Below are 16,684 nucleotides of genomic sequence, written 5' to 3'. Positions count from 1 at the left end.
TATAATTTGCAAAAAAAAAGTGAATAAACATATACATTTATATATAAACAATGATGCATTGATAAGACTGTTTATTTCCTAACTACTAATATCAGTATGAAGTTTTCATACTAAGAAGATTATAAATATCATAAAACCCATGTACAGAATACAGAAACTAAGAGTGTTATGGGAAAATGGAAAGAAGAAGAACACAGATATGCTCTTTTGATATCTTAGTGTTGGTCTTAATGTCTTCTTCACCCTGGTGGAACAATCTTTGGCTCCTGGGCAGTTGTTGTTTTTAGTTAATACAGTAATTATTAGGACTTCAGTTCCTTCCCACCTGATTAGAAGCACCCCACCTCGCTGGAATCTAGGAAGGAGCTAATGTATACTGAAACCAAATTTGATGCTTAGAAAATCCTTGAGCTGTTGAAACGCACACCTGTGCTGGCGAACCGAATCTCAAGTAAAGAATTTCTGCAAATCTCCTGTTCAGTTGGCTAAACTGGTTTTCATTCCTATTGAACAACTCTGGAGGGTGGGGGGATTCCTCTATTTTTCCTTAACAATCACAATCATGCCAGAGAAATAACCTCCAATTCTAAGGTCTCAAAAGTGGAAAGCATAATATATTTCATGGCATTATGTTATCATCAGGTAAAAATTTCTAATTTATGGATCAATTAGTTTTTCACAGTGAAAAAAAAATCTGCAGCTATTTGTAAAGATCAAGTTATAGTTAAGATACTCCTTTGATTAATTTAGAGAAAGCAGTTTTCTCAATCTGTTCACTTTTATATATAAATTAAGAATAATCTGTTATGGATAGTTATATAAAATTTTCAGTGAGCTCAATCCTAAAGAAAACAAGGAAGTATTTATCAGTTGAAAGGTACTTTCTGTAAATCGGTTTGCAGATTAACTGCAAAGGTTATTTGGGACCGTATAATCTTAAGGTGAAACATGCCATTTATGCATTAGTTCTTTTAAAAAAATCTTTTCTATTTGGTCTATTTTGTTTTTGGAACATTCTCATGTTGGATTATGTGGTTTGAAAATGGCAAGATATAAGACATTTTAAAATAAATGTTTGCTTCATTACATGACATTCTTTAAGTATTAAAGAAAGTTAACATTTTTCATTCTTTGGTCAGGCACATATGGGCTCTAAAATGTATCTTTTACTGTAAATATGCAGTACATTTTAGAGAAGAAAAAGAAAAAAGAGTTTACATTGTTTAGCCTCATAAAAAGGACAATAGATTAAGGAAAAATTAATCATGCCCACAGGCATGACAACCCCAGTCTGTTTTAGCTGGCAAAGGAACTAATAGTATTGCCATCCAGGTCTTAATTTATGGGTTGCTTGTGTATTTATAACCTCTCTTAAACTGAAATTGTGTGTTACAATCTCTGCAGTAATAGAATATTTTTTAAAGTTTTTATCAAAGATTAATATTTATTCTTTCCATAATGCACATCATTCTCTATGCTAAGTTAACTGTATACATGTATATATATAAACCTCAATCAGTCAGAGCTGTAGCTCTTAGCCTGGCTCTGCCTTGGCAGCTCTAAGAACACCTTACCAGGCTGACCCAGAGATTCTGGCATCCTTGGTGTGGCGATTCCTCAGAGTGGTGAGGTGTTAGGATTCTTTCTTGGAGTTCCAGGTTAGAATTCAAAATTTGTTTCCTCTGGAAGCTATGTTGCAGTGATGGCCTGAGTTTATGGATTTTTAAAAATGCAATGGGTAGAACTACATTAGATAGTAGCTTTTTGGAGTCTGGTCTAAAACACCAAACCAATCATCACAGTTCTTTCTTTTAAACAATGTGGCTTTGAACTTATGGAGGCCCTCAGTAATTTAGTGAGATCCTGGACTCAAAATAAAAAATAAAAAACTGGGTGGATGTGCTTCAGTGGTTGAACTCCATGGGTTCAATCCCTGGTACCAAATAAAAACAAGAACAACAACAACAAAAAAAACCCAATGTGGCTTTGGATCCAAACAGTGGAATTTATAAGCAACCAGTTATAAACTGCCTGAGTCCTAAAGGTCACAATACTCAACGTTTTTTTTTTTTTTTCCAGTCAAAAGTAAGCCAGGTTCTTGTCTAGTAAAAACAAGAAATCATTAACAAATTTAGTGAGTACCTACCAAGAGCAAGATACAGCAAACAAAGAGACCGTTAAACAAAGCCAAAAAATGTGGTACAAACTTTGTGCGATGTTTAATTTTAGGCAACTCCACATGGAATGTGTCAGCTAATGATTTACGTTTTCTAAATAGCAAACTGGATCAGAAATAGATGGTTCAGAAAGAAATATGGCACTGAAGTAACAGTGGAAATGTGCCAGGGGGCAGGAAACCAAAGCACTTTATGGCAAATCACACAAAAGAAGAGAAGACATTTGCTCCTTAAAGGTGACTGGTTTGAATGTCTGGGAAGATGACAAGGAAATGGTTAGGAAGGTGCTTCCCAAACTTCGTTTCTAAATTAACCCACTAGTGAACCCAAAGCAACTCATTGGGACAAACTGAGACCAAGAGCAGAACCATAGAGAAACTGCCTCCCACCAAACAAACCATCTCCACCCTGGTTCACATTCACACAGCCAGGAGACTGATCAAGCACACACCACCTACCTGTTGCCACAGCTGCATGAGCAGACCTCACTTGCGCTGCCTCAGAGCTCAGATTGTGGCATTTGGGTCAAAGTTAAGGAGAGAAAGATTTGGGCTCAATATAAAGGAAAGTTTCCTAAAAGTGCTGTCAAAACAAAACAGAATGAAAGCCTTGCATGTGCTAAACACTTGGTGGAGCAAGGGCTGGAAATTATTCTAAAAATGGGATAATTGTATTGAGTGGAGCATGTCCCAGTGGTCACTCATGGTCCTTCCAAACCAAAGTCTTGGTGATTATATCCCAGTCACCTAGTCACCTTAATTTCATTCTGCATCCATTTGGTTTAAAAGGAGAGGGGGCACAGACAAAAAAAAAGGGGGGGGGGAGTTAAATTCTTCACAATGAACCAAAGTATCCCTCATAAAGATTTCGAAAACAGCGTTAGGAACCAGTTTCTTGAAGCAGACTGATTTATAGGTTTTGGACCTTTGGTTACTTTTGGCAAGAAGTGAATCTTAAAAGGTCATACCAAGAACTGCGAGAACTTTAAGTGGACAAATAATAACCCATAATAAAGCAAGTGTCTTTGTTCTTTGACTTATGCCCAGATTCGTGACCTCATGGGCTGGAAGTACACCCTGATCTTTATGTTTGCCCTAAGACAGCAGTGAAGGGATGAAGGAATGAAGGAGTGTATTTTTTGATTAGGCGCCAAAGTTGGTGGTGGTTGGAAAAAGTCAAACAAGAGACAGAGCAAACGGACTGCACTGTGACAGTCACCTCTTCAGAGGACTGACCACGCTGGGAGCAGGAAGGGGGATTCGAGCATGACTTGGGTGCACGCCTAGGAGGAGTGCTTGCGTTAGCAGGGGTCGCCAGCACTGCGGCTGCTGGCTGCAATATTTCATACCAAGATTGAAGCCAAGCTCCCCGGAGTCCGTGCTATCCATCTGCTGCCACCCTGAATTTAGGCCTGAGCCCCGCAAGCACTTCTTTACAGTGACTTTCCGCATACCACCGGACCCAAAAAGAACAGCAGAATTTTCAAGGCAGGGCCAGTTTCAGGGCCAGAGCCGGCACCGTGATCCCTCCTTGATGAGCCAAACCGGGTGACCCAAACAAGCCTGGCCCGCACACCTTTAGACTTCAGCAAACCGAGGCTGCATTTCCTTACCGCGTCCTTTCAGAGCACTCAGAAGGCTTTTTGCCCTGCTTTTACACGGTGCTCAGGAAGCCAGGCTATTTCCCGCAAAAAGTGGCAGGGTGGATGGAGGTGACAGGGCGGGGCGGGGTGGCCAGCAGGTTGTCCACATCTGGCTGCCAGTCTTTTCTCTGCCCAGCTCTAATGACAGGGCCGTTTTCCGCAGCACCCCCGGCCGGAGATTCAGGGACAAACCAGCCTTCCTCCCGACCGCGCGCGGCGGGCCAGTTAGCTGAAGAAAACCCAGGGGAAGCGCCCCGGGATCCCTCTGCTCCCCAGCCGACGCGCCCTCGCCATCGACCTACCGGGGCAGCCGGGCGGGGCCGCGCGCGCCCCCTAGCGCGGGGTCGGTGCGGAGGCGGCGGCGGGCGGGGGCGGAGGCAGCGGCTGGAGGCGGAGTCGCAGGGCCCGGCCCGCGGGGGTCGCGGCTCGGAGTGGGAGTGCGAGAGCCGGCGCGAGCGCGGCTGCATCCTGCGGCATGGCGAGCACCGCCTCGGAGATCATCGCCTTCATGGTCTCCATCTCCGGCTGGGTCCTGGTGTCCTCCACGCTGCCCACCGACTACTGGAAGGTGTCCACCATCGACGGCACGGTTATCACCACCGCCACCTATTGGGCCAACCTGTGGAAGACGTGCGTGACCGACTCCACGGGCGTCTCCAACTGCAAGGACTTCCCCTCCATGCTGGCGCTGGACGGTCTGCTTCCCTCGCCCCTGGCCGCGCTCCTCGCGCTCTTGGCCCCACCGCCCTGAGTGGAGACCCGGCCGCCTCTGCCCCGAGGGTCTGAGGGAGCGGGGAGGAGCAGCTGCCCCAGGGTGTCCGTCCCGTGGGGGCGCCTTCTGAACCCGGGACCGCAGACAGGCTCTGGTGGGGTGACTCAGGCGTCAGGGTGGCGGAGCGTTTTGGTCCTAAGAGTTGAGGACACAGGAAGTCCCTGCGTCTCCCCCGTAAAGTTAGGACAAGGAATTCACAGGGTTTGTTCCTCTTCCCCACAAAAAGCTGGCTTCTGATTAAAATGGTATCACTAAAAGGCAAGAAGCTGACCAGAGCCCCCTTTGGCTGTTTCTTTGGTTCTCTTAAAAGTACGCACGGTGGGGAAAAAAGGAACATATTGCAGGTTCTTCTTGTTTCCCTTAAAGTCGCTTCTACAAACTTCTCTGCATAGGCTTTAACACTTCCAAGTTCTGGGAAGATAAACAGCCCGTGCCTATGCCCCGATGAAGCGCCAGGAGAGGGTGGGCAGTGCTGGGAACCAAGTGCCGCATCTCAGCCTCCGTGTGTGCGTCGCGATCTTCCTTGCGTTCTCTCTGAGCGAATGTTCGCCCACGTTGGTTTGGGTAACCAGGCTGGGTACTGTATTGCATTGTACCCACACAGGTAGAACGACACAGAAAACCTGCTCTGTTTAGCCTCCAGAGAGCAGTTGATGTCTCGCTGACACAATGCTCAAGTTCTGACTCCTTTCTTCCAGGGTTTTGCAGCAAGTGACTTCATGGCTCCTGGCAGAAACTGTCATTTGTGTTATTTCCAGATTTGAGGCTTTTTCCTTTATTACCATGCTTGCAGTTTTTATTTGCATAGCTGGGTAAATAAAAGAAGATTCGATTCCCCTGAGACAGTGCTTGCAATGAAAAGCAAACTGTTGCTCAATCCAGTATTTGATGGAACCTGGTATAAGAGAATACGTGTCTGGTTTTAGAAGGGTGGCACCCGGGTCTGTCCTGTTGTGTAAAATAAGTAGCCAGAACACTGTTTATGCCCTAGCATTGCTGTTGAATTTCCTGTGCTTTGCAGAGCACACATCCAGGTAGATGAACAGGCGGGCTCTTGTTTCTGTGGTTTACGCTGGCAACGGTAGGATTGACAGTTACTGTCCTAGGAGCGTTCTTCTATTTGTAATTCTATTGTTGTCCAAGATAGCTGACCAAAGAGGTATGCTTCCTTGTATGGGACAGTTGGGGAACAATGGAAAGACAAAGAGAAGCAAAATGCACTGAAGATTATTAACTGCAGAATGGTAGAGTTTTCCCTTATATGTCTATGTGAGGAGCAGTGGTTCCCTGATTTTGGGCAGGTGGGGTGGTGAGGAGGAGGGAGGGCATAGTGCCTCATCATCAGGTCCTAGAGGTGGTTGGGAGTGGAGCAGATGAGTGATACTCATATGCCACCTGACCTGCAAATGACTTTCCTGTGTGCTCCTGTGAGTACCAAATGACTTTAAAAGAGTAAATGATATGTTCTGCAGTGTTTTAAAATTTATAATATGTCTTCCCAAGATGGAAATGACACTTTTTAACTGCTGCATAGTATTCATTAGTCTGAGTAAACTGGTTTATTTAACCATTTATCCATTGTGGACCTTGGACCCTTTCCAACTTTACTGAAATTCTTTATCTTCACCTCTTTGTGTGCATATGCATTTCTGTAGACTATCCCACTGAGCAGTGGTGTTGCCAAGAAGTAGGGCATGCATTTTGATATTCAGTTTATTCTGCCAAATCTCCTTCCACTAATGAGAGAGAAGAGCTGCTTCTCCACATTCTCACCATTGACTTTTTCCTCCAGTGTTATGAGTGACAGCTCTGATCGCCCTATCATTTTAATTAGTATTTCCCCAATTCCCAGTGATTTTGACCATCTTATCATGTATTGTTTTTCTCTTTCTGAATTACCTGCTCAGATCTTACACCCTTGGTTTTGTTGTTTCTTCTTGATTGAGGTGATTTGTCACTCCTTGATTCCATATGCATGTTGCAACCTCAGACGATTGCTTGTCTTTTTCTTTTCGTTTCTTTTCTTTTTTGCAGTTCTGGGGATTGAACCCAGGGTCTTGTGCATTCTAGGAAAGGGCTCTACCACTGAGCCACATCCCCACTCCCATTGCTTGTCTTTTAACTGTATGATGTCCTAACAGAACTTCGAAATTTTTAACAAGATCACATTTATCTCTTCCTTGACCCTGCCTTCTGTGGCTTAAGTGGGCATTTCCTACTGCAAAATGATAATTGTGCTTTTCTGTATCTCCCAGGAGGGTTAAGTCACATTTTCACATGCAGGGGGTTGATTTCCCCCACCTGGAAGTAGGACTTTCCAGAGCAGGGGCCCTCTGCTTGTGAACTTGCTGCCTTATACTCCCAGGACAGGCACATCTGTTGGGTGCTGGTCCTGACATTGCCTTTGAAGTGGCAGGAGAAAGACACCAAATTTGGGCTACGGTGGCCACAGTCCTGAGCAGCCCAGTCTGCTCCTTAAACTAGGCATGAACTCTTGGTGGAAAAGAGAACCTATGAAGGAAGAGAGAAAGCTTGTGTCTCTCCCTCTTCCTGTGCTAGACGGAAGAACAAGCCTCTTGGGCAGATGATGGGATCATTATCTGAATTTCCTATCTGAGGTCAAAGCTCTGATTTCCCACCCTCAGGAGGTATCATTACTGCTCCAGTTTTGTGTATAAGGAAAATGAGGCCTAGTGAAGCTAATGTCTAGATTGAATGTTATGCCATGTTAAGCATCCAGCTCTCATTTCTGCTTAGAATCGCTCTTGGTATTATGGAAGGGATGACCTGATGAATTTCTCGCTACTCGTCAGACACTTTGCTCCTATTATTCATCCTTTGAAGTGAACACTGCTATCCCTATTTACAGATGAGAAAACAGAGAGATTAGTAATATAATCAAAGACATGCCACAGGTAAATAGAAGCACCGGACCTGAAGTTCAAAGTTACTGTCTTCCACCATTCATTCGTCTTTCAAAGGATTTGCAAAGCTACTAGTATAATAAGTATGTTTTTCCACTGGGCATTGTGGCACACACTTATAATCCCAGTGGTTTGGAGGCTGAGGCAGGAGGATTGTGAGTTCAAAGCCAGCCTCAGCAACTTAGCAAGGCACTTAGCAACTCAGTAAGACCCTGTCTCTAAATAAAATATAAAAAAGGGCTGAGGATGTGATTGAAAGGTTTAGTACCCCTGGGTTCAAGTCTTAGTACCAAAAAAAAAAAAAGCGTTTTTTCCCCCTTGAATATCAACAAAGGTGCTACTAGTGAATTGCCTCCACCAAGTGGATGTTTTCATTTCTGCTGGTTTGCAATTGAAAATAAGGAAGATGTCATTTGGACAACATTTTACTTTTAAGGGACAGCTTAAAGATTTCCTCCAGCAGCAGAATTCACTAGTGTAAAGTTGCAATTTGAAAATTTCAAGGTTGAATGAGTTAGTGATTTCTGCTCATTGCTAATCCATTTTTCTTTCAAAGCACCACTTGAACCTCAGCTGAGAATCATTTCAGCCAGGTTGTTTGCCATTTATTTTGCTGGTGGGAATGTTTGCTCATTCTCCCAGGAGAACTAACTATAAATTATACTTCAGAAAACTCCTAAGTAAATATGTTCATGCCTCAGCACTTTAATGTGTTAATTAGCTATTAACGGTGTCAGTAAATTAGACCTGTCAAAAATAATGGCCTCCTTGTCCAGGTTTTTACTACCACTTCACTTGATGGTGTTACTTATAAGTATTGCCTTCAGGAACTATTAAAAAGCTAGGTTGTAGAGGTTTGTGTGCCTTGCAAAAGATAAACTCTAAAAATTTGTTGGAAGTCTGTTAAGATCCAAGTCATGGGCGTTTTAAGAATCTCAGGCTCACCAACAACCTGATTTCTTTTGCAGCTGATAGGTGCAGTTTATTCCCTGCTCTTGATTCCCCATTTCAGAAAATCTGGCTAATTGTCCTTGTGAGGGGCCTTCTGTTGTCTGTGCAGAACATAAGCAAGTTATTGCCACTGTGGTCATGCACAGAGAGGTGCCTTGGCTTGACAGCAAGGTTCCAGCTGGCGCAAAAGAAGGGTTGGCCATTCAGAATCTGCTTGGTCCATCTCTCCTCTCATGCTTATGCCAAGAGACCAGAGCAGGTCTGAAATGGGAGAGTTCAGAATGACAGACTGCATAAAGTGAAAAGACTACTGTTATTTTCCCTGTCATGTTAAGGGTTGACTGAGTTGGCCTGGGACTCTTAACTGCTGTTTACCATCTGGGAAAATGCATTCCTTGTTCTGAATGACCAGATTGTAGAACTTAACCCTTTGGTAAATTCCAGACCATCTGCCTTTTTAATAAAACCTGTAACTAAAGTAACTAAAGTAAATGCAAATTATGGTATATGATAAAGTTTTCCAGGAATGTATACGTGTGTGTGTGTATATATCTCTCTTTACACACACACACACACACACACACACACACACACAGTGGTTTCTCCACCAATCCATAGTTTTGCTTTCCTCAGTTTCAGTTATCCAAGGCCAACCATGGTCCAAAAATATTAAATTGAAAATTCCAGAAATAATGTGTTTTAAAGAACTATTATAGTAAATTATTATAATTTTCTATTTTTTAGTTATTATTAATCTCTTGTGTCTAATTTATAAACTAAACTCTGTCATATATAGGAAAAAACAGTATAGACAGGGTTCGGTAGTACCTCAGTCATCCACTGGGGATTTTGGAACATACCCCACGCAATAAGTGGGGGACTACTCTGTGTGTGTGTGTGTGTGTGTATACATGCATGTGTGCATAACCCCACTATTTTTCCATTTGATGATTACATTTAGAGTTATCCCGAACAACTCAAAACCAAAGATTAAGTGAATTTCTCAAAAATTAGAAACTACATTGTGCCAGTAGTTTTGTGTAAATGATGAGCTACTTTGGGTTATCCTGGCAGACTCTCTTTACTCCTGCTCAGGACTGGCAGGCCTCTTTTCTCTGCCTTCCTTCAGCCTTTTCACCTGGTCAAAGTTTAAAATAGAGCTAGCTGGGTATTTGGTAGCAGAGACCCAGAGAGCCCTGAGCATGATTATTGCTATCAAAAGAATCCTCCATTATCCCATTTTGCTAAAAATAAGTTTCTTTTACTTTTTTTGACAGGCTCAGCATCAGTGAATATTTCTTCTTTATAGAAGTAGTTCACACTATAAAATAGAAGTCATTGTCATTGTAGCCTGCAATTGTGTTCCAGTTAAGTAGGTAGAGAAGCTCCCATTTGCTCTTCAAAGTGGATCCTAGGAATAGGATTCTAACTTTAGTTTTCATTCTTTTCCAAAGAAACATGGGACTGTAGCCATCAGCACTTCCCTGAATTTATGACTATAATGATCTCAGTATTATTATTGTCAACTTTACCTGAATGCAAAGTTGTAAATGACTTGTTTTATCTTAAGAGCTTTTTCCAATTAGAAAGTTTAATTTCCAACATAAACCTGATGCATGTGCTTATTTGCTTAGCAAATATTTACTTATATTTAATACAAGCTAGTCTCGTTATTTCGGATTGAAATATGGCACCATTTAAGACTGAAATGAAAATGACTTGGGTGGTGAAAGTTTAAGTCATGTTAATTTTAAATGTGTTAGTGCCTGGACAAAAGCCATGCTGAAATTTGCCATCACCCTGGCTGTACAAATAAAAATATGTGAAATAAGAAAACGAGTGTGCAGGAGAGCTGATCCAGCAAACTAACAGAATACATTTTCAGGGTACTTTAAAGGCATCCATTTACATGTAAACAGTTCATTTAATAATTGTAAATTACTCTTCTCTCAAACAATGCTTTTTAAAGCCCAACTTTATGTGCCTTGATTAAAAAATATGTTATTAGAATACTTCTTGATTTAGACTCCTCATGGTTTTTGAAGGTATTCTGATTAGTCTCATTTATAAGCTTTCACTGATATTGGAAGGTTTGACCCTTTGGAATGTCTTGCTACCTAATTATAAATTCTATAATTTTATCTGTCAAAACCATCAAAATATCTATTTAAAAGGTTGACATGCAAAGGAGTTAGAGAGTTTTGATAGAGGCAGGCGACATCTCTTTCCTTGCTTGTCTTGCCTTGAGTTTTTTTTTCTCCCCTTGGACAACAGAACAATCATCCAGAATGGCAATGTAAAATGAGGATTTTCCCCCCGACAGCCACATGTTCAATATTAACGTGAATGACCTACTCTAATTGCAGGTTATATCCAGGCATGTAGAGGACTTATGATTGCTGCTGTCAGCCTGGGATTTTTTGGTTCCATATTTGCACTCTTTGGAATGAAGTGTACCAAAGTCGGAGGCTCAGATAAAGCCAAAGCTAAAATTGCTTGTTTGGCTGGGATTGTATTCATCCTGTCAGGTAAAGAGTAACTTTCTTCCAAACAAGGTACTTCATGATGTTAATGAGATGACACTAACCACAGGGCTTCCCTCTGATGCGTTTTAGGGCTGTGCTCAATGACTGGCTGTTCCCTGTATGCAAACAAAATCACAACGGAATTCTTTGATCCTCACTATGTGGAGCAAAAGTAAGTGTTCTTGGTCTGTATATTTCTAGTTGCAGGAAGTTTATATAAATTAATGTCCTAAGTTAAGAGACATGAATTTCCTATATGGCATTTGAAAATGCAACGTACTGGTAAATGGTATTTGATGACATCGTTCAATTTATGTGCCCCATTGACAAAAGATGTATTTGACTACTTCATTAAAGTTACATAATGGCTGTCTCTAAAGAGCTCAAGGTATAGGGTTGAGAATGATGGACTTTATCTACTATACATCATCAGATTCAAGTCAGATGCAAGAGAGATGAGAGATGGGGAGGAAAGAGTGATGAGGTGTGAGAATGGGAAATCAAAAGCTTGCCTGGATTTTTGTTTATCCAAAATAGTATTTGCCAGGTGCTAGTCTCCAGGCCTGGTCAGTGTGTTCCGCCTGGACAAGCTCCACCACATCTACCTTTATGAGGAAACTGCATGATGCACAGTTTTTAAAAAAACTTGCTCCAGCAGCATGGTACAGATGAGAGTGGCTGATCTCAGTTGCAGATGAGTGCTTTGGCATTAAGAGCTCAGTTTGTTTGTTGTTGTCCTTAAGCTATGGGCTGTTGCTTTTTATGGTTTCTTTAGGTGTATTTCTTTGGATTGGGAAAACCCCAGACATACCAAATCAGAAATAACCTTAGATCAAATCTTTTGTCATACATGAGAGTATGCTCAGATCACCTGCCAAAAGCTGCATGCGTCTGGGTGTGTATTGCGATCAACCAGACTGGTAATTATCGTACAAATTTCAGATCAAACATTATAACATTTTTAAAAAGTAAATTATGGAAATAACTGACCAAGTGGACATTACTTTTTTTCTAGTGGATTTAGAAATCTTCTAACTTTACTAATTCTGTTTTTAGTGTGATTAAGTTACAAATAGGAAATGCACAAATCGTGAAATACAATGAAAAAAATAGCTATCACATCAAGCCCCTACTATGTGCAAGCAGGGCATTGCAAATACTACTATGTTATTTTTATCACATCCTTATAACATAGGTCTTCTTGGGACTCCCTTTTTTGAAATTGAGGGAAGAGGTCAAGTAAGGTGATTAAGGGAACTTGAACTAGTAAACTGATTGAACCATGATTCAAACCAGACAGTCAAACTCTAAAATACTTGCTATAAAATGTGTGATTTACAACAATCTTCCACTTCATAATTTTTAGTGATAGGATGCCACACATAGTTTTAATCAGTGAGTCTCTTTTGCACATGTTAAGTTAGTTTTCATTTAGAAATTTTACTAAATGGGAACAAAAACACATGACACTATGCACTGAGATGATATCTGAAACTATACTAATGAAGATCAGAAATATTTTAATGATATTTAAATGAAGTATGTTTTAAATGATACATTTTCCTTCAGGGTTTGATACAAATGCACTACAAAATCATATTTCTCATGGTTTATTCTATCAAACACATTACTTAAGTTTTCTGGATTATCTTTTTGAGGTTACTGTTTTTGTTTTCTGATAATTATTAAGGATGTCTTTTTCTGCATCTTAAAAATCATATGAGCCAGGCACCTGTAATCCCAGAAGCTCCAGAGGCAGAGGCAGGAGGATTACGAGTTCAAAGCCAGCCTTAGCAAAAGCAAGGTGCTAAGCAACCCAGTGAGATCCTGTCTCTACATAAAATACAAAACATAGCTGGGTATGTGGCTCAGTGGCCAACTGTCTCTGAGTTCAAGTGCCCTAGTACCCCACCCCAAAAGTTAATATGACCCTCCTTAAAAGGTCTAGGCTAATCCGTGTATGCACAAAAACTGAAACCTGTCTTCATGTATGTTTCCTGTGCTTTGGGTATGCTCAGTTGCCTACTGCAGTTTGGTGTCCTTGGAATTGCTTAGTCTCCTGTTTGATTTTGATTAAATACAGTTCAGTAATTATGTACCATGAGAGATTTTGCTGGTTTCCAAGTTCTTAGTGCTACAGTGAACTATCCCATTGCCACAGTTAGCCCCTCAGCATGCATTTGTCTTTCTCGGCTTATTCTCTCTGCATTTATTCTCATCTGTAAAATAGAGATGATAGCATCATCCCTTTCATAGAGTTGCTGCAAGGGTCAAGTGTGTATGTGTACAGGTTTGTCACAGACCACATACCTTTTTTTAGCTCTAGATGTATTAGCTATCCGTTAAGATTCTTAGTTTAATGAATTAAGGATTTTAAATTCTGTGCCATATACAGTTTGCCAACTTACTCCATATAATTAAAAGTACAAGAGCTAGACCTCAGGAGAATGGCACTGAAGTCCGGCACAGTGGTGTGAGTCTGCGGTCCCAGTTACTCCGGAGGCTGAGGTGGGAGAAGTGCTTGAGCTTAGGAATTCTAGGCCAGCCCAGGCATCTCAGAAAAGCAAAACAAAACAAAAACTGACACTGCTTACAAACTGTTGATATTTACAAAGAACCCTTCACATCAGTATCTTATGGAGAATACAGACTTTGTAAAGAGCCTGTGTACTGAGAATAGGTTGGGTCCTGGAAACTGTGACCTAAAGGCCCTCCATAATCTAAATTCTGGTTGGATCAAGGGATTATCAGGGTCTGAGATTTGTAAACATGATCAAATTCTAATTATCATGATAGAAGAAAAGCATACAAATGATAAATGACACCCATAGGAATTAAAAAGTATTTATTTATTAAGCAGTCCTGGGGATTGAACTCAGGGGGTGCTCTACCACTGAACTCTACCCCCAGTTCTTTTTTTTTTTTTTTTTTTTATTCTGAGCCTGGGCCTTACTGAGTTGCTAAGGCTGGCCTTGAATTTGGGATCCTCCTGCCTTGGCCTCCCAAGCTGCTGGGATTATAGATATGACACTGTGTCCAGCTCAAAGACCTCATTTAAATAAAACAGGCTTTTATAAAGAAAACCAACAAATTAATTGACATGATGTCATCTGGCTTTCTTTTATTGTCACCTTTTCATAGAGGAAAGGATAATAGAAATTTAGAAGATCAACAAACTACAATTGGTTATTTGTTTCATAGGACTTGAAATCTTTTTTAAAGCAAGATTTTTGATTCAGTGCATTATAGAGGACAGCACTTCCTTAGGTGGCATTTGGTAGAATTTAAGAACCAGTGTGTCTGGTTGCATTTGTTCATGAACTTAAGAGAGGAATACATGGGGGCATTGAAACTCATGGCTGGGCCAACCCGGTGAGCTGGGGTTTGGAAGATGCAGCTGTAGGAATGTTCTTACTATTTTTTTTGATGTCTTACTTGACCAGAATACGAATTAAGTAAGTTCCTTGGGGTCAGAAAACATTTTTTTCAATTCCATCTTCTCCCCCTGGCCCAGTGCCTAGAAGTGAGTTACTGGAGCCAGTCCTTTCTGTTATCTTAGCTGTCTGAGGAAGGCAAGCTCTGAGAGGAGGGAGCAGAGAGGCAGTGCACTCTCCTCTTCCATTATCATCACACATTCATCTTAACAAAACCCAGCTGCCACCCAGTGCCATCTCCCCCTCCAGCCCAGGAAGGTGTGACCAGCATGAGCCTGAGCGTCTGGGTCCTTGGGTGGCTCACTGAAAGATGCCATTCGCCACAGGTTCTAATTTGAATTACTTTCTGACACCCAAATCCTCTAATGTGCTGGAAGACAGTTCAGGTCTCACAGTGTGGTTGTCGTCTTGCTGCTGCCGTCGATTTTTTATATTCCTAAGACTTCTACAGTGTGTTGATTGGATCTTCTCTGCAGACTTCCAGGACACTCCTGTATGAAGCACACCGAGGTAGCCTAAGTTACAAAAAACACAATGAGCTAATCAACAAGGTTCTCACCGTGTGCAAGGAACTCAGTAGGAGCTTTGTTGATAAGAAAAACACGAGTGGGTTTTGGTGCAGAGTTGGAGTACAGATTTTGGCAGTGGCGCTATGTGCTGTGTGTTCAATGGCTGTTTATTCTAAAACCCTCCCTTTCCCACTGTGGATCTGTGAAGATTTTTTTTTTCCACGTAACATTTGACAGAATCGCAGTCTTGAAAGAGTCTCATGGGCCTGTGCTCTGCTGTGTGCCCACTCCTCCTGTTTTGTGTTGCTTCCTTTCTTTACATCATGGTTATGTTTTCTTGGATGGTTCCAGCATGGGCATCTGCAGAGCCTTGAAAACTATTTCTCTATTTTCCCCTTTAGGCTGTTTCAAGCCAACTTCTTCCTTTTTATTAAAACAAAACCCACCAAATCTAAAAACAAAACAAAACCCTGCCCTCCTGCAGGCTGTGATGCGAGGTGCCCCCGCAGGGCTTGCATTCCAGGGTGATCACATTATTCCCCTTTGCCACTCAGCTGTCCAGACCACTAACTCCTGCATATCTAGCTTTGTTTTCTTCAATAAACTGTTCCAAGCAAGAATTGATTGACGTAAAGAAACCGCTTTTCGAATCAAGCCAAGTTAGAGCACCTAACCAGTCGAGTACTTGAAGAAGCAACATCATGATCTTAGATTTATTCTCTCTGTACATGAGATTCATCTCTAATATTTTGACCTAGGTGGTCTCGTGTTTGGTTCTTAACCTCTCTTTTCTGTGTTCTGTCTTTTCAAAACCACGGAACACGCTTCATTCCTGGCATATTTGGGAATATGCCATACTTTAGGATTTAAGCTTCACTTAGATAAAAATCTCTTCACCATTGTGGTTGTTTAATAGATAATAGAAATGTATGACTTCCAGGTGGGGAGTGTGGCTCAGTAGTAGAGCATATGCTTAGCATGTACCAGGCCTGGGCTCAATTCCTAGCACCAAAAAAAAAAAGAAAAAAAAATAGCTGCTACCTACTTACACAGATATTCCTGGGTGAAGTTGAGAAGAATACCAATCACACCAGCCAACCTTGCCAAGATTATTTAACTTCTTCCTTCTATCTTATTATTATTTATTACCTTATGAATGTTTGCTTAAGATTACAATACTCATGAGGCTATTTGGAGAATGAGCTAATGTTGGTAAAGAGCTCTCGGTTTCTTGGATAGGAGATTCCGTATGAGTGGCAAGTATTAAGGACAAGGCAGATGTGGCTGTTAAATATTAAGAAGGTGTTATTTTGTTACTTTGTTCAGAAGTAGCATCGGCCATCTCTGATCACTAGAATTCCTCTGATGCATTTGGGATGCTAACAGGCCTTAAAGATTCTGCTTGGACACCAGGTGTCTGGTGACTATTTTGTTCTTACTGACCAGTGTGTGGAGCAACTATTCCTGTCCGTTTGTTCTGCTCTCTGGCAGTTTAGCTCTTACCCGCTTCCTTCCCATGCCAGCTTCCCTCCAGGAATCCTTCAGAACTGGCCTCCTGGGTGAGGTGCCGCTTCTGGGTGAGGTGCACTTCTTCCTGACTCCTTTTGCTTTCATCATAATCCATCTGGGTATTACCACCTGCTTATTTATTGGCCTCTCAAACCAAACCAGGAGCATCTGGAAGTGCAGACCCTGTGCTGCTAACTTTGAATCTCTCCCAGCTAGTCCAGGCCACACGACATGTACAGCA

At 41.6% G+C, this 16,684-nt stretch overlaps 1 protein-coding gene across 4 annotated transcripts in view; it reads left to right on the top strand.

The window, feature by feature from the left end:
* The window catches only part of Cldn10 (claudin 10), a 101,641-nt gene that overhangs the window by 75,904 nt on the left and 9,053 nt on the right, over nucleotides 1-16,684 (top strand). For 3 of the 4 annotated variants that reach the window (XM_026400027.2, XM_026400018.2, XM_026400007.2), the window contains exons 2-3: nucleotides 10,833-10,994; nucleotides 11,082-11,163. In XM_026400027.2, the coding sequence (XP_026255812.2) occupies nucleotides 10,833-10,994; nucleotides 11,082-11,163 (244 nt within the window). Of the gene's footprint in view, nucleotides 1-4,249; nucleotides 4,515-10,832; nucleotides 10,995-11,081; nucleotides 11,164-16,684 lie in introns of those variants that run through there. The other variant, XM_026399999.2, reaches the window with a different exon arrangement.

This window comes from Urocitellus parryii, chromosome 2 (genome assembly GCF_045843805.1).
Source record: "Urocitellus parryii isolate mUroPar1 chromosome 2, mUroPar1.hap1, whole genome shotgun sequence".
Classification (NCBI taxonomy): domain Eukaryota; kingdom Metazoa; phylum Chordata; class Mammalia; order Rodentia; family Sciuridae; genus Urocitellus; species Urocitellus parryii.
The sequence above is the reverse complement of the archived record's forward strand: the minus strand, read 5'-3'. Positions and strand labels throughout refer to the sequence as shown.